Raw genomic sequence first — 19,191 nt, 5'->3', positions numbered from 1 at the left:
TCTAAATAAGAGGTCAACAATATTTTAAACATTACAAAATTTTAATTTTGATTGATATTCACAGTGTAGGTGTGATACTGTATGTTTGTGTGGGCAGAACAATGTCTTGCATAAGGGCCTGTGACATTGCAGATATGACAGGCTTGTTACTGACTTATGAATGTGTATTGTGAAAAAGTTTAATGCATTATTGTTGGTTTCTAGAGGCGGCTGAGGGCCTACTCGCAATGATTTAATTTGACAGTTCCTGCGCATACCAACATAATATTTTATACAGGCAAATGAAAAATGAATTCCAAAAATCTGTATTTTATCATCATAGACAGATGTTTATATGCTTAAGAGAACACAAAGATTTTTAACGTAAATTTGTAATGTTTGAAAAAGCTTTGCTGTACGCAATAAAGCAAATAATAAAACTATAATATGATAACAAAGTAAATTAATGACTAGGAATAAAGTAGAGAGCAACGAAAAGATTTAAAAAAAATCTCCCCATAACAATTAAAAAGAAGGGAGGGGTTAAATACAATATGATGTTTAATTGGGTTGGCTTTAGTTAACTGCCGCACGAATTTGTTGGAAATATTTATATTTTTAGTTAGCTAGGTAATGTAAGATTGTAATCCCAAAATATTATCGTTAGGAAACTTGTAGTTTTTTAGTTATTAATTTTTAAAGTTAATAATTTTTTGTGCGAAAAAGTGCATTTATCCGTTTTGTTGTGCAAAAAAAGCGGACCAAGACTTTCCATGTTCCATTTCACTGTACTGTGACTTTACGCTGCGGCCGGCGAGTGCCAAAAGCGACTTTAGGGCGATTCCTACTCAAACAAAAAAAAATCTACGTACCTAGGTAGGTTAAAAAACTATTAAACTTTATTTTTAATATCCAAATAGGTAGCGAGGAGCGAAGCGACGAGCGTGTTAGGTTAACTCTTGAACTGCCGCACGAGCCGAGCGAGCGAAGCGAGCGTGCCGCGGCAGCGGCCGGCGAGTGCCAGAAGCGACTTTAGGGCGATTCCCACTCAAACAAAAAAGACGTGTGGCACTCGGGGACTGCCACGGCAAAGCTATTGCATAGCATGCCTTCAAGCCACACCTCCGTGCCCGTCGGAGTGGGGAGCGTGTGGTTTTTCGTTACGCAATTTCTGGATTCGGTCTCCGCGCTCAAGGCCCGCGATAGTAGCTATGCAATAGCTTAAAAAAAATCTACGTAGGTTAAAAAACTATTAAACTTTTATTTTTAATATCCAAATAGGTAGCGAGGAGCGAAGCGACGAGCGTGTTAGGTTAACTCTTGAACTGCCGCACGAGCCGAGCGAGCGAAGCGAGCGTGCCGCGGCAGCGGCCGGCGAGTGCCAGAAGCGACTTTAGGGCGATTCCCACTCAAACAAAAAAGACGTGTGGCACTCGGGGACTGCCACGGCAAAGCTATTGCATAGCATGCCTTCAAGCCACACCTCCGTGCCCGTCGGAGTGGGGAGCGTGTGGTTTTTCGTTACGCAATTTCTGGATTCGGTCTCCGCGCTCAAGGCCCGCAATAGCTTAAAAAAAATCTACGTAAGTTAAAAAACTATTAAACTTTTATTTTTAATATCCAAATAGGTAGCGAGGAGCGAAGCGACGAGCGTGTTAGGTTAACTCTTGAAATGCCGCACGAGCCGAGCGAGCGAAGCGAGCGTGCCGCGGTAGCGGCCGGCGAGTGCCAGAAGCGACTTTAGGGCGATTTCCACTCAAATAAAAAAAACTACGTAGGTTTTCACAACTTGTTTGTTTTTATTTATGTATCGTAAAATTTTTGTTACTATCGTCTAATGCTTAGTTAAAATGATTTTACACCAATTCCATACATTTTGAGGTTAGAATAGGAAAATTGATTTTTCTCCAAAACTATTGGTTTCCTAACTTTCCCCTTTTGGTGGGAGGGTCCCCCCCTCCTCCCCCCACAAAAAACCTATAATACGTGCGGCAGTTATCTAAAGAAACCCCAAATCTATGACCTCCATACTCTCTATTTTTGAGATATTAATTCACACACAGTTTGATAAAATACAAATTACCCATGTACATTAACTACTTTTCCCAAAAGAAAATCAAACAGTGAAAGCAGAATTCCATGTCACAAAGGAACAGAAGAAGTCACGTCTTCTACTATCTGTATGTTGAAATAGTTCTAATAGCCTTTTTTTTAATAAACTACATTAGAATCTTATCAATACTAATCAGCACTTAAGACAGACAATGCAATCATAATCATTTACTATCACTTGAATGCTATTTCCTGTCGACGATAACATTAGGGATATAACCTTCACTGATAAGCTACCAAGGATGTATTATCAGGTTATTTACCTATACTAATTGTTAGTTTGAGCTATTGTCACAGTGTACAGGAAGTTAAGGTGACTGTACTTTAATAACAACTATAAAACAATTTTAAGGAAAAGTTTATCGGAGGTTCACTGACAATGTTAAGTGCAATGACTTATAACACAGTTTTGATGTATTATTATTATTGCAAATAGCGAGTGATGGATCTCATTTGTACACTTAATTAATTTGCAATGAATGTTACATTATTTGAATAATCAAATAATTTGATTTAGCACTACATGAAGAATGCAGATCAATAGTCAACAAAATAATTTATTCATAAAAACAGTTACATCATTACTGATGCAAAATCTACTAAACTAATAGCTAGTACTCACCGTTTGAACTCTTCAAATCACGATGGATAAGTGAAATCGGCGCATCGACGTGCAGGTAGGCCATACCGCGGGCCACTTGTATAGCCCAATCCACCAGGATCCCCGGCCGAATCTTGCGCCCGGACAGTACCCTATTTAACGGGCCGCCCCGAGCATACTCCATCACCAAACACAAATTTGGCTCTTCCAAACACACACCCTTTAACGACACTATATTATCATGCTGCAACATCCAAAACAGTTTTGCTTCCTGCAGAACACTCTCTTTTATCACTTCAATGTCCTCGTTAGCGTCCTGTCGCGCAGCCTTCACCGCCACCACCTCGTCGTTCCAATAACCGCGGTACACTTTCCCGAAACCACCCACTCCGATGACCTCCTCCAGCTTGAGCTCCGAGAACGAAACTCGCGGAGGATCCACATCTCCGATCACAGAGGTGACGGCTAACGGGTCCTCCTCTGTCACGTAGACCGCGGGAAAGATGCCAACACGGTCGCCGATTTTACCCGTCCACCAACCCTCGTCGCCGGATATGTTCGCATCTTTCGACAGGACCTCGACGATCTCGCCCCTACGCAGGGAGAGCTCGTCCTCTCCCTGCGCTATGTAGTCGTACACGGCGGTAAACAGAGCGAGTGGCGGACGGTTTTCTTCAGCCGCCATAGCCGCGCGGCCGGCCGCTGGCCGCGGCGGCATCACCCCGGCCGGACCATGGAGCTCCCCCTCGCTCAGGCGCCGCGACACCGCTGTGACCTCCGCCCACTAGTGCACATAACTACCACAATTCGTAACGTTTGGTTATGATCACCTTATTATTCCGCCATCTTTGTTTTCCACATCGATCATGGCGGTGTATGGAAGCGTTAATAACGGATACACTGGTTCGACGAATTGCGGCTTACGATCGTTTTCGAAATAGAGATTATGTAGTGGCTTCGCTGCGATAATGTTAATTATTTCTCATTCATCTATCACGTTCTTCAATAGATGGACGAAATGACAACCTTACTACAGCGAAGTCAGTGACAAACTGTCATAATAATGTTACTTCACATAAAAAATTAGAGCGGTTTGTATTGGTATTACAAAAAATCTTATAAGAATAAATAAGTTTCAATTTTTTTATTCCATTTAAAATAATAATACTTGAAAAATTCTAGCAACTGTTATCTTGAATATTTTAAATAGGTATTTTACAAAAAAATTGTCTGCATAATTTTCTTGTTCTGTTATTATACTCTGTAACAAAGTGTGTTGTTAATGTAGCTATATGATCATAGATGGCGTTAATATATATACCAAAATACATTTCCATTCTATTTAGTGTTTCATTATGCAGTTAATATATTATGATATAAACTTATTAATTTTTTTATGTAATTTATTTTGTGTAATTATTTTTAATATATTTATTTCAAGTATTTAAGTTTGTGGAAATTTTAAGCTTTTTAAAACGACCAATATCACAATTTCGATTAATTGCGTAAGAGGTCCCATGGTGTAATGGTGAGCACTCTGGACTTTGAATCCAGCGATCCGAGTTCAAATCTCGGTGGGACCTGCTTGGCCTTTTTACTTTTTTAAACACTTTTTTTCTTAATAAATGTTTATTAAGTTTCTATTTCATTAATAATTTCGATATGCACAGTATTTTTTTGTAAATACATTTTATCGCTAACGTCAGTCGTATTGTGATTGTCTGTAGGGATGCTGGGTAGGGAGCTTTATTGATCGCGCGAAAATGGGATGGACGTATCCATTCGCGGCGACCACCCTGCCTGCGAGACGTGGGACCGCTTTTAAACCTCACAAGCACGCTTAAATCTTACAAAAAATAAATAATTTTATATACCAAACCTGAGCTTTTAAGTCCCCGTCACCAGAAACATTTATAAAGAGGACAAGCCCTAGTTTTCCACCCATTAACAGTGAAAAACAACCTTAAATCTCGCCCGTAACGAGTGAAAAATCAAATAAAAATTTGACAATACGTTGCCCCCGCGTTAACTTACACTGAAAATAACTGCAAAAATATACAATACCGTTCATTACGTGCTGTGTTAATTTTCCTCCATGATTTTCTGGTGTTTATTAATCGAGTTATAAGTGAAAACATTGAGACAATGGCCGAATTAAGACCGGGTTGACTTAATATACGAATTCAACATGTTACTATCAAAATTAATAGCGTCCAAATGGTATGGTTTGAAATGGTGCTGGGAAAAACGTTGGTTCGGTTTAAAAAGAAATTGTGGTTATAAATAAATCGATAAACGTGTGATTTTTTATGTTATTTTTGTTTGGTGATTGTAAAAATAGCCAAGATGAATACTTTCAATGCGCCAACATCGCAAATAAACACTATTGATAAAGTTACCACTGTGAAGTGCAAATCCGTGGATTTAGAAGGATATGTTATTATTGTGGTGCAGACCAAGGATAATAAAATAAAATTATATGGTAAGACATTTCATTAATTAATTCTATCTAGACTTTAATAACTAAGAAACAATAATAATACATTTTTTATTGCATAGAGTACGAAAGATTCGTTGGTTAAATAAGAGTAAAGTCTGTTTTTATCCCACCCCGAAGGGGCCGATAACTTATATGCCCATAAAATATATAGGTATTTAGACTATATATTATATGTATCACATATTATTTACGATAGTCATATGTTTTATTCAAAAATCTTAAATAAGTACATATATAAAATTATCATTCATATTAATAATTATCTTTGATTTAGCATGCTACATATACCTTTAGGTATATAATTTGACTTCTAAGTACCATAATTAATTAAAATCTAACTTTCAATCGTCAGAAACTTTCGGTAATTCGTAGGTACCTATATTATACATTAATTATTAATTATATATCTGTTTCCGTGTGGTTTTAATTAATGAGGCAAAGCACTTTTTATTCATAGACCAACATATTGAAGTGTTCTAAGTTATTAATTATTTACTTAGGAACTTTGATACCGCATTTAACGGAAAAATCACAATTAAATACCTATGTCTTACCTAAGTATCTATTACTTTTTTAAGTTTTCAGGTAGAGTACCTAGTTACGAAGGACGGATTTTTCGCTTTTTGTTTAATTATATTTTCTATCTGTATGGTCAGATATATGAAAAACCGTCACATTGTCTTGTCCTAAATTTTTATTATAATGGTTTATTTTTTTTATTAGTAGATCAAAATAATATTCCTAGATATCAGTCCTAGTTATAAAAGAAGCCTATTTGCTTATTCAGTCTATCCTTGCATCCTATTTTATCCAAATCCGATTATCTATTTTCGCATGAAAGAGTACCTAACAAACAACCATTCTCACAATATCACGTATTTATAATTCTTAAGTAGCATAAAAAGCAGGAAAAATAATTGGTTATTACGTGCGTAGGTGCCAACAAATAACCATTCGCTGAAATTCACGCATTCATAATGGCGGTATCTATGTGGACGATATTAGGTAGGTACTGTAAATTGTAATGTGAAAAAGGAAGTAATTTAATACTTGCCTGTATAGATCATATATTTCCAACAAAAGACGACGTGTGGCACTCGGGGACTGCTGCGGTAAAGCTATTGCATGCTATGCCTTCAACTTTTCAAGCCACACCTCCGCCGGCCGCCCGTCGGAGTGAGAAGCGTGAGGTTTTTTCACCGGAAGGAAGTTAGCGCGGAAAGTTTTTTTTTTATTATTATTAATATCTCAAAAAATTGCTCCTTAAATGCTCCATCAGAATCTGTAATTGCTCCACTTCTATAATTATTAGTTTATTTATAATTAATTTTTAAAAAAATCCAAATACTGAAAACTTGATTTCCCTATAGAATGAAAAATATTCACTTTTCATAAAAAAAAATTTTCCAAAAAAATTGCTCCCGATTTGCTCTATCAATTACAAAAAAAATTATTTAATTTTGATAATTTTTACAATAATTAACTGAAAAACTATGTTTGCATAGTAAACTACTGCGCTGTGACGTCATCAATTATTGTCGTTGCGACGCATAAGGGCCATATTTACATGTATCAGCACTGCAGCGATATGTATAGACCTTAATGTTTATGTTTTCTTATTTATATTATTCACTAGATTTCCGCCCGCGGCTTCGCCCGCGTTTTCATAGGAAAACCCGCATAGTTCCCGTTCCCGTGGGATTACCGGGATAAAACCTATCCTATGTGTTAATCCAAGTTACGGTCTATATGTGTGCTAAATTTCATTGTAATCGGTTCAGTAGTATTTGCGTGAATGAGTAACAAACACACACACATCCTCACAAACTTTCGCATTTATTATATTACTAGCGGTCCGCCCCGGCTTCGCCCGTGGTACATATTTCGCAATAAAAGGTAGCCTATGTTCTTTCTCAGGGTCTAAAGATTGTCTGTGCCAAATTTCATCAAAATCGGTATAGTAGTTTATGCGTGAAAACCATACATACATACATACAAACCTTTCCTCTTTATAATATTAGTATAGAAGTATAGATTAGTAGGATGGTATTACTTAAAAGGTTATTAATTATTATCATGTAATTATTTGGTTCTGATCACAGATCACAGAAACTAAAGGGTTCTGATGATAAGAATAATAAGAAATAATTATAATTTTTGTTTTATTGAGTCTTCAAGTTAGGATTGCAGGTTCGAATGATAATAATTTTTGTATACCATCGTATATATTACATATAACATAATATGGAGACATTTCATCATGTCCACAACAATATCAAGGTTAGTAATAAATATTTCTACTATCAATTATCATCAAAGTATTAAATCGGTAATAAGTATTTTTATAATTGAATTTGAATTTCTGTTTACTATAAGAAAAATTAATAGGCACTTTTTATTTTAGGGTGTGAAGGGATTCAGTCAAGGAGTTTTAAATTATTGAAGAGTAGTAGTTATTATATAGTAGTAGTATTTAGAAGTAGGGTTCGCGAAAAAATTGAGCCCTACTTTTATATAATCACCTGAAAATTTTTCACTAGAGTATCAATAATAAAATATGTGCTAATTATAAAGAATTTTATTTTTGACAAAAGGTTTTACATACAAGACATAACTGCGTTAAAAACAACCGACTTCAAACTTGCACTTGCAACATTTACAAATACAGACAAAAATGCTCATAAAATAAAATACTGGGCCTATCCTAATAAAATTTTTATGGGACCAATTCGACACCATCCCGCATCGAACAAAAAAAGAATCACGTAAGTAAATGATTTATTAAATAATTCACAAAACACGAAGATTGAATTTGATATTTTTGGTTTTATGACATTCAAATGCTTTATAAATATAAATTTATAAATATAAAGAATATAAACATTCGATCACGAAATTATGCGGGTTCGAGTCCCGCCTCGTGATCGAATTTTTTCTATTCTTTATAAATTTATAAAACACGAAGATTTTAAAAATGTAACCAATGAACACAATCAATATTAGATTAATTGTAATGGTGTATAAAAAGTATTATGTCCTATGGAATTCTACTATGGGGCAGGGCAGCAGATATAGAAACTATATTTATCTTACAGAAAAGAGCCATTCGCTCTATATAATATAATTTACGTGCTCGGGACTCGCTAAGAGATCTCTTTAAGAATACTGGTATCCTTACTGTACCATCACAGTATATATTTAATAATATTTTGCATGTACACAAAAACGCCGACTTACACACAAGAGTAGGAGATAAACACTGTTATGGCACAAGGAACAGAAATAAAATTGAAATGCCATTTTACCGGTTAGCCAAAGTTAAAAATTCATTTATGGGTCTAGGTATACGCTTTTACAACAGAATTCCACATTGTATTAAAGAGTTTGGTAGTGCTAAATTCAGGTAAAACTCATGTAAAAAATATATTAGTTCAGAGAGCCTATTATAGCATTAAGGAATATATGGAAGATGAAAATGATATAGTTATTATGAAGTTAGATATAAGTTACAGATTATGTAATATTGACATGATTTTAAAAGAGCAACTATTTAATATGATTAATTACCTTAAAATGACATTAATAAGTTTTATGCTGGGAATAATAATATTATTATTTAATACTTAGTACTTACCTTATGTTGCTATTAATTATACTCTAAGAATATCTAGGCGCCATATTTTAATTATTGAGTTTTCATCTAACAAAATTTCAAGGAACAGATATTATTATGTACCTATTTAAATCATTCTTATTATAGGTATTTTTATAAACATTTCCCTACCCATCCCTAAACTCGTACGTTTATTCGTATTATTAAAACTTCAAGTAATTATCAATTAATTTGTGTTTCAGTCGTTTGTTTCATCTTTCGGTGTCAAGTTGCTATCGTTTGCGTTAGCGGGAACTACCTATGCGGGTTTTCCTTTGAAAACGCGGGCGAAGCCGCGGGCGGAAATCTAGTGAATAATATAAATAAGAAAACATAAACATTAAGGTCTATACATATCGCTGCAGTGCTGATACATGTAAATATGGCCCTTATGCGTCGCAACGACAATAATTGATGACGTCACAGCGCAGTAGTTTACTATGCAAACATAGTTTTTCAGTTAATTATTGTAAAAATTATCAAAATTAAATAATTTTTTTTGTAATTGATAGAGCAAATCGGGAGCAATTTTTTTGGAAAAAATTTTTTTATGAAAAGTGAATATTTTTCATTCTATAGGGAAATCAAGTTTTCAGTATTTGGATTTTTTTTAAATTAATTATAAATAAACTAATAATTATAGAAGTGGAGCAATTACTGATTCTGATGGAGCATTTAAGGAGCAATTTTTTTGCAAAAAAAAATTTTATGAAAAGTGAATATTTTTCAGTCTATAGGGAAATCAAGTTTTCAGTATTTGGATTTTTTTTTAAATTAATTATAAATAAACTAATAATTATAGAAGTGGAGCAATTACTGATTCTGATGGAGCATTTAAGGAGCAATTTTTTTGCAAAAAAATTTTTTATGAAAAGTGAATATTTTTCATTCTATAGGGAAATCAAGTTTTCAGTATTTGGATTTTTTTAAAAATTAATTATAAATAAACTAATAATTATAGAAGTGGAGCAATTACTGATTCTGATGGAGCATTTAAGGAGCAATTTTTTTGCAAAAAAAATTTTTATGAAAAGTGAATATTTTTCATTCTATAGGGAAATCAAGTTTTCAGTATTTGGATTTTTTTAAAAATTAATTATAAATAAACTAATAATTATAGAAGTGGAGCAATTACTGATTCTGATGGAGCATTTAAGGAGCAATTTTTTGAGATATTAATAATTAAAAAAAAAAAACTTTCCGCGCTAACTTCCTTCCGGTGGTTTTTTCATTATGGAATTTCTCAATTCGGTCCCCGCGCTCAAGGCCCGCGATAGAAGCTATGCAATAGCTTAAAAATCTGTAATATTAAACTCAAACTCACACCTATTTATTCAGATTTATTCAATTAAACTTCTTCTAAATAAAGCACTTCTGAAACCTCATAACATATTTTTACCATTTACCACCGATTCGGAAAGCAGTGTCTATGGAGAAGAACCAGAAAGAAACTCATAGTTGCTCTTTTAAAATAATATTAATATTAAAAGCTTCTAACTATCGTAAGTTAGATCGTAAGAGTGTTAATATTTATTCATTTTCCCAGGATCACCATCAGCAGGTAACTTCGATAATCTGGAGTTGGCTGACGAAATCATGGACGTGAACGAAACCAGGCTCGAAGACATGTCTCGCACGGAAGTTTTAAGTCATATACATGAAGTGAGTATCGTCATAAAGAGATAGCACTGTATAAATTTTAGTTAAATAATCACGTTAAAGAGTTAGATAAGAGTTTAATTTATATTGAAAACTTTAATCACACTGCTAAAGTTACGTTATCTGTAATCATCGTATTTTTACACGCTTTATATTAGCTTCACCTGTATGTTTGTATGTTTGTTTGTAACCGACTTCTTTGGGCGCGATTTTGACCCACTTTAAACGGCCAGATTTCGTTCAATCTTTGTAGATTTATTGAGGACCGATGACAATACACTAATTTGATAAAATTTTCTATTTTTTAGTTCGGTTTTCTATAAAAAGCGTGTTTTTTAGTTTTTTTAAACTATTGTTATTTAACTTTGACTGAGTTAAATGTTTGGAAAACCGCGACTGAGTACAAGTAAAGACTTTAGTATATTTTTTATTTTTCCTGTTAGATTATTGAAACGTACAATGCTACATACATTCAATTCTCATTAAATCTTTTTTGTGTCAAATGTGAAATGTAGTGACTAGTTGCGCAAGAGTAGGTAGCGCGAGTAGCGCTAACTGTTTCAAAACTAAGTACCTACCTAGCTCCTGAAAAAATTGTATTTAAAAGCACAAATAAGTAATATAATAGGTAGGTACTACTTTTTGCTTAAATTTACAAATTTTTATTTAGCAACGAACGATACACAGGAGCAAAATCGTATTGAAAAATAAAAGTAGAGTTCTTTAACCAAAATAAAACGCATATTTTCAAACTTATAAATGTATGAACCAGAATATAATTTCTGCCAAGAGGTCTCTCGGGGTTGCGTCTCTGATCATCTATATCGGTTGGTTGTATTATTGAAAAATTAAATAAAAAGAGAATAATATTATCTACATATTTCCTTATATAGATGCAGTTTAGCTTTACCAGCTTTATATTAGCTTTTCCGTTTTCATGCGGGGCATAAAAATAATTGAAAAATAAAGTCTACATAAAGAAACGTTAGAAATGAATATAAATATGAATGCTAGTGTGAACTTGATGTTACGGCATTTACTACTGTATTTTTTGGACAGCTGCCAATAGTTATTACATCTTTAGAGGTTAAATGCCTCTCTGGGGTAAATAGGCGATACAGACACCATGTTCTGTGATTGTATAATAATATTTGGTATAATATCTCGTTAAAGAGATACATTTGTATATTATTGGGTTAATAGATAGCGGGTAATCGTGCCAAAGCCCAAAGCTAACGATGTATTAGAGACTTTTTTTCATGACTTTACATGATGGAAAAGTAGCGCCCCTATCATCTATACATATAATAAATCTGTAGAAGGGTCAATTCTGTACATTGAAAATATTGAAAAAATAAATACCAGGGGGTGTTACTGGATCGATACCAAGCCCAAATATGTGATTAAAGAAATTTTTGTCTGTCTGTCTGTCTGTCTGTATGTTCAGGTATCACGTGAAAACTAACGGTTCGATTTCGATAAAACTTGGTATAATTATACCTTATTATCCTGGGCATAAAATAGGATACTTTTTATCCCGGAAAACTACATAGAAAAAATAAATCTTAATTTTTCTTAATTTTTCCGCGCGGACGGAGTCGCGGGCGGAAGCTAGTAATAAATAATTTTGAATTTGAATTATGTGGATTGGTTAGATATAAGTCCAAACATTCCTTTGTTTAAGGGATCCGTCAAAACTAATTAAAAACATTACAAATTCTGTGAATTTTAAAATATTGAAAATTTATCAGTTTTTAAATTTATATTTCCTTTTGCACATTTCAGGCATATTCACAATTTTTTAAAGTTCGTTTAATTGAGGAAATATAAAAATATTTTTCACATCCATAGGTTATAATTGAGCACGGAGTTTTATTTGTTTTGAATATTACCTATTTATCGCTTTTTACGTCTGCAATTTAACCAAATTTATTTCAGTACTTAACTTTTCCGCTGTGTTGAGCTTTTAACATTTACAGAAAGACCTTAAGTAACTCTATGATCTATCTATAGCCTTATTTATCTGTGTTATTTTCCACTTCCTTATGTTGTTCTCTCCGCAAAGATTACCTCGATAGAATCTTCAATAATTGCTCTTTTGTAGAAAAAAAAAATTTTTCGATCGTAAAGCACTCTCTGATGCTTCGCATCGTCGTGCAATAATTAGATAGGTAAGTAGATTTACTAAAGTAGGTTAACAAGTGTTATGTAAACCTGTTATTTTTTAGAAGTAATAAGTAGGTAAGGTAAAAGTGTTTCAAGTTTATTATATAGCAAAAGACATAATATAAGCCTAAGCCTGTATTTTGAAGCAATTCTGTAGTCACCTAGGTCCTAGACAATCAAATCTAATCTGGTATTAAATTACTTTAATAAAGAAACTCGACTCTACCTCGCGGATTGCACGCATTTTACTAAGCCTACTTTTTGGCCAAAACGTTATTAATTATTATTTATTATGTTAGTAGTTATACTCATGAGTCATTATTAGGAGGAAGATTAATTATTGATCACGCAATTATTATTTGGTATTAAATAAATAATTTTGTTTCAGTGCATATCGTCGTGTGTTATAAAACTGCGTGTGAAGAGAAGAAGTGAGACGAAATTATGTAAGTGACTTTAATTCTTATGTTATTGATGATATACCAAATAATCTATATATATAAAACTCAAATGTGACTGATATAGTGATCTATCAACGCACAGCCCAAACCACTGGACGTATCGGGCTGAAATTTGGCATGCAGGTAGATGTTAGGACGTAGGCATCCGCTAAGAAAGGATTTCCCGAAATTCTTGCGGGAACGGGCAAAAACGGGGATGCACGTACAAAGTCGTGGGCGGAAGCTAGTTAAGGATAATTTCGTATTTTATTTAGTTTGCTACCAGTATTTGTAAAGCATGAATCAGAGCAGATAATTATTATTTATTACAAACGAAGGCTATTTATCGGTCTATTATTTCAATGAGCAGATTATTTAATAATAATTTTATTTTATTTACGTTATATTTTTTCTTTATATAAAATTCTTCTTAAAAGTAATAAGAGAGTTTCCCATAGACAGACAAATGAAATAATTCATTTTTTTTAAACACCTCATGTTATATAGTGCATCGTAAAGTGTGCATGTTTATTTCCACCAGAATAACTTCTAAACCTCAAAATTCTACAAAATATTTATAGACAATCAATACCAAATTCAATAGAGGCAATATTTTCAGTGTGGACTTTTGTAATGATTTTATTTTACTGTGAAATAGACTTTAAAGATTAAATGCATTTGCAACTAGGATAAAAAGGTAACATATCCTGTGCATTTCCTCCTAACTCCTAGGTAATACAATTGTAGCACTTTTGTAATGTGATTATGAGTAGAATGGCTTCCACTTGGATACAAACCTGTTTAACACCTCTATCACTAATATCATCCTTATCACCATACAATAAAGTACATAATACAATATCACAATGTCGAATAACTGAAAATATGTTTGTACTGGCCGTACGGTTCGAACATTTAAAGTAACATACTAAATTGGACAAAGTCCTACAGTCTGTTAGTAATGACGACGTTGGAACCTTGTCGGTTTAATGGCTTGCGTTCTTCATTTTCGCTGGACACAGCCTTTGAGGTTATATGCAGTGTTGCAACATTTAATCGAAATACAACATTTTAGAGAGCCTCTAGTTGATATGGGATAACGTATTTTATAATAAAAAATACATTAATAAAGGTCATATTTACGGATTTTTTTAATGATAGTTATTAATTATTATAGCGACAATAATCTAATAAGAAATTAATAAGTACTCAAGTAAGTTTTCTATTTTTAATGACGTTTCAAAATGTTTTTTCAGAACCATTTTGCGTGATATAGAATAGACACATTATGTTAGGGCATAACATAAAATATGTTACTTTTTACTCAATATTACTCAAGCGAGACTGCGCAATATGCACAAATACACACACATACATTAATATATTGTGTAGTATGAACTACGAATAATGTAAATATATACAATTTGGTGAATCATATAATGATTCATTTTTCATAAACTTTATCAGCGAATCTCTACTCTATCAAAATGCGAAATTATAATTTAAAATTTTCAAAGTCACGTATTCAATTCATTGTATTATGTACTGTACATTACTCTCTTTTATAAGCAAAAAATGACAAACGTATTTAAAATGAAATGAATGAATTGTATCATTAATTACCTATTGTTAACCTTACAATCAAGTACTTATCACAAGAAATTATATTAAAACTGCAATTTATCTCTTTGCCCTGTAGAATGTAGAGGTCATATTTTATTAGCTTCTTTTACCCAAGTTAATTAAACAAGGAAATTATAAACATACGTATGGCAATACAGTAATGTACAGAGGGACAGAGAGGGAAAACAGGTTGACGAGTCACCGCGACAAGCAATATTTACCGGCACGTTTTACAGTGAACAATAATATTGAAAAACAATTACGTGTGTCGATTCAAAACATCGTTTTGTGTATGTGACATTTGTTCTGTGTGTTTGTGTTACTTTTGGATTGTGACAGTGGCCCGACTCGGGGTGAGTGACCTCTTGGCTTTGGCCTTAGCCATACAGCCTCAATGCAATTTCTCATACAGAAACTTTTATTTCTCTCGCTTTACTGCAATATTTTTAGCTGTTGTAATGAATCTGATGATGTGGTCATAGGTTAATTGTGACTTTCACTCAATTAAATGTACTGTTATGTTCATTTTTAATCTGTGAAATCCCGTTCGAAATAGTCAATCCTATCTGTGAATATTTAAAATGTACATTAAATAAAAAACCGATATCCTTTTAAGAAAAGAAAAGAAAAAAAACATGCATTTCAGGGATTTTTATACGTGGAATTGTCGATGGAACAATTTAAACTTGTTTAGCGAGCTTTATTCTCGAGTATCTAGATCTGTAAGCTAGTAACACTGGATTGTGTTCTTTTTAATCACATTCCAAACATTCTTTCCATCATGTTTTAAACGAAGTATAACTTTATAATCGAGTTAAAATAAATAATTAAATTCGTAAAACTCTTTAGTTGTACTATGAACCCTATTTTAGTGTACATCACCAATTCTCAAAATTCAGTAAAATAAATATTAATTACTAAGTATACAATTTTTTAAACCTTCACCAATTATTTTAAAATGATTAGTATATGTTATGACGTCATCAGCACTTGGTATTCTCACACAATAAGATGACAGCATCAGCAATTATCCTTATTTTTTTACACGTATGATGAAATCAAATTGGCAAAGCGTGAACATTACAATTCAAAGACAATAGATACCTACTTGTTATCGTCAATTTATTACATACGTCTTTTATAAATTGACAAGAGATCTTCATTGAGTAACTAACAGGCTTACAGCAACATTATAATAAGCCTTCAGAGGTTGTGCAAAGATGACTTTGTGAGCCTTTGGTTATATAAATCTATTCTAGTATTCGCTAGATATTGCTTTTAATTACCTACATGGCATGGGTAGATTTTTCAATGCTTGGTTATTAGTAAATTGTCAAATACAGGCAATTAGAATGCAATTTTGAAATGGTAGTTTATCTACGTTATTCGACGAATAAGTTTTAACTAAGGATTGAAAAATCAGCCCTTCCTCGCAAAAATAATATTTTTTCTAATCTTGCAACATTTTTCATTTATGCTCCGCTCCTATTGGTCGTAGCGTAACGTTACATATATCTTATAGAATTCCTCAATAATTATAGATTTAACTCAAAACTGAAACTGAAATAGGTATAATGTCGATGTAGCCGTTCCTGAGATTAGCTCGTCCAATCAAACAAACTATCCATCTATATATTATAATTTAAGTAAGTATAGTCGTGTGAATATCCCTTAAAAGTTAAAAATAGTAAGTATCGTATAGTGTCAAAATAGCATCCAATTATATTATGAATCAATTTTATTGCACTTTAATACGATTTTATGCGGTATTATTAATAACAGTAAATTTGCAGTTCAAGGTTGTTGGTAACATGACAGAAAGTTATGTTGCTAATAATTCCAATCCACGTTACTTTTTAATTTTTATCTACTTAGAAGTAATTGTTGTCGTAATTTTTAAGTTTCTAATATGTACGAATAAACAGTGGTGGCTTTTTCGTTCCGGCTTAAACCAAAAAGTTGCATTTCGAGACATGCTACAATTCCCACAAATCTTTTCAATGTAATTGTAATAATTATATCCATATCCATCCACAGGCTTTTGTGAAGAACTTTAAAAAGTACAAAATGAATGTAAACACGATGCAAATCAAGTCGCCTAGTTGCAGAATAAACCAGACAAACGCAGGTTTCATTTTACAATATCTTTTTTCCATATTTTATCTATAATTACCATGCAATACATACACACTCGCATTTTACCAGACAATATACGAGACGTACAATCTTTCTTTTTTTGTAAATGTGTACCGTTCTATCCATGGAATGCATAAAACTGGTTCCATGGGACGTCAAAAGATGATCGCGTTCATACATCGAAATATGGACCGTATTTTTAATAATATAAAAGCAATTTTTCAAGTTATGACTTTGGAAGTCAATTACTGAAACGTTTGAAGGATTTTCGATTATATTGTTATAGATGTAGAGTTCAATTTTGTTTGAATGCATGTTTAACGTTAGGATGACGCGGTTATTATATAAATCGTTCGATAAAATCGCTAAGTTAACAGAGTGGATATGAGTGACAATTCACACTGGTGTAAGTTGTAACGCTTTCGCCGATTACTTTATTAGACCTCTCTTAGGCTCATAAATAAAAGGTAAACAAGAGTGAACTTACATGTGTGAACATAGAATTTTGAATGAAGATATAAGTCATATGTTTGTGATAATATAATACTATAGGTACTAGTCTGTCTTCAAATTACAATTGCGTTGTTAAAGTCTGAATAAACAAATGTCGGAATTATTATTATTATGTTTCTCTTCTCCATAATACTCGGGTACCACCAGAAGGACGGTACCCGGATCTTTGGAAGGCTTACGTGGGGACACGGATCCAACACGCAGAGGCCCTTTCGAGATTTTTAATGTGTTGTGGGACACCAGCCGCAGCCTGCTCATGACTGCACTATAGAGATACAGCCCTAGGCAGTCCGCGGCCGATGTAGGACTATTGCAGGGTATGGAAATTTAATAATTGGGCTATGGTTTGGGATGCTAAATGGACTGGTACTGGGGACTATGGGAAACTATGGCACCTGCCTTTCTACTAAAAGAAAGTAAAAATATGTTGGCAGGTGGTGACTCGCCCTCTCACTGTATGGGCCCCCGAAATAAGTCGCTGCAATAGTGCGACAAGGGGGCAACATATTGTGAGCAGCTAAGGGTGGAGAGGCGTCCTTGGACTTTAAACGACGATCACGCGCTCCCTGAGGGTCCAGCATCACGTGCCCACTCGCCACTTACACTTCGCATCCACCCTTCGAGCTAAAAGCTCTCGCGACTCCACTCTGGCCGGCCGGTTAAGGCAAGCCAGAGGTGGGGGTCCTGTCCTCGTCAGGCTTCACTCCGACCGGCCGGTGAAGGCAAGCCGGAGATGAAGACAGGGGCCTCCCCCGGGAGCACTCGGTTCCCGCGGGGTCGCTACTCCCCGACACCCCGCCAAAAGGTGTCCTGTGGGTTGACTGACTGCACGGGTGGAATATCTATTGTCACGTAAACAATAGATATTCCAACCGTGGGCGATGGGGTCGTCACGTCCCTACCTATTATTATTATGATTTTTTTAGGTTAAAAATACCTCGCCCATTACTGGGGAATTAAACCAAGGTTGCGGGCTTTTGGCCAAACAACTATGGTTACCTTAAAATTAGTCAATTGACAAGAACTTCCTAACAATCCTACAGGTGTTTAATATCACAGCTTTTTGTAGAAGTATAAAAGTGAGTGGGTGTAAATTTAAGATTTTAAGACTAGCGTGGAGTGTTTTCGGTATGACGCCTGTGCTAGAAATTATAATTGGGATTGTCTTGACTGTGTTTACCTGCCACTGAGATTTAAGTTCAGTAGTCAGGTCTGTATATTTTGTCAGTTTGCTAGTATGAGTGGTGTTAAGATTGTGCGTGTTGGGGATTGCTACATCTATTAAATATACGGTTTTATTTTTCTTGTCATGAAGTGTGATATCTGGTCGATTGTGGTGTATGGTTTTGTCAGTAAGTATTGTTCTGTCCCAGTAAATTTTGAAATCTGCGGAGTCTAAAATTATTTGTGGTGTATATTTGTAGTAGGGTACTTTTTCCGTTATTAGTTGGTATTTGTAGGCGAGTGTTTGGTGAATGATAGCTGCTACCTGGTCGTGCCTGTGTTTATAGTCTGTTTGTGTGATGGATGAACATGCGCCAGTTATGTGTTGAATCGTTTCCGGTTGCTTGTGGCAGTGTCGACAGTGGTCACTTCTGGAGCTGTTATCGCGAATAATGTACTTCCTATAATTTTTAGTGTCTATAATCTGATCCTGAATTGCTAACATAAAGCCTTCTGTTTCGGGAAACAGTTCACCCCTCTTTAACCAAGCGTTTGACGCTACCTTGTCCACTATTGGATTGGTCAAGTCCAGACGATGTCGGCCATGGAGAGATTTTTGGGTCCATAAGTCTATCTTTTGTTGTTT

The 19,191-nt window shown here is 34.1% G+C and overlaps 2 protein-coding genes and 1 non-coding gene across 4 annotated transcripts in view; 2 read left to right on the top strand and 1 right to left on the bottom strand.

Annotated features, from left to right (window-relative positions):
• Positions 1-3,733, bottom strand: part of LOC123697113 (mitogen-activated protein kinase kinase kinase 11-like) — a 51,997-nt gene extending 48,264 nt beyond the window's left edge. For both annotated transcript variants that reach the window (XM_045643517.1, XM_045643518.1), the window contains exon 1: positions 2,714-3,733. In XM_045643517.1, coding sequence (XP_045499473.1) covers positions 2,714-3,410 — 697 coding nt within the window. In that variant the 5' untranslated portion in view covers positions 3,411-3,733. The remainder of the gene's footprint in view (positions 1-2,713) is intronic.
• A 470-nt stretch (positions 3,734-4,203) lies between these two features.
• Trnaq-uug lies at positions 4,204-4,275 on the top strand. The gene has a single exon. It is a non-coding gene; the product is annotated as a tRNA-Gln (tRNA).
• Positions 4,276-4,507: 232 nt separating this feature from the next.
• LOC123697605 overlaps positions 4,508-19,191 on the top strand; it is a 65,654-nt gene continuing 50,970 nt past the window's right edge. The window contains exons 1-3 of the mRNA XM_045644147.1: positions 4,508-5,174; positions 10,391-10,506; positions 13,058-13,115. Of these exons, the coding sequence (XP_045500103.1) occupies positions 5,039-5,174; positions 10,391-10,506; positions 13,058-13,115 (310 nt within the window). The 5' untranslated portion in view covers positions 4,508-5,038. The remainder of the gene's footprint in view (positions 5,175-10,390; positions 10,507-13,057; positions 13,116-19,191) is intronic.

The sequence above is a fragment of the Colias croceus genome, chromosome 14 (assembly GCF_905220415.1).
Source record: "Colias croceus chromosome 14, ilColCroc2.1".
Taxonomy (NCBI): Eukaryota; Metazoa; Arthropoda; class Insecta; order Lepidoptera; family Pieridae; genus Colias; species Colias croceus.
Note: the sequence above shows the minus strand (reverse complement) of the source record. Positions and strands in the feature narration are given on the sequence as shown.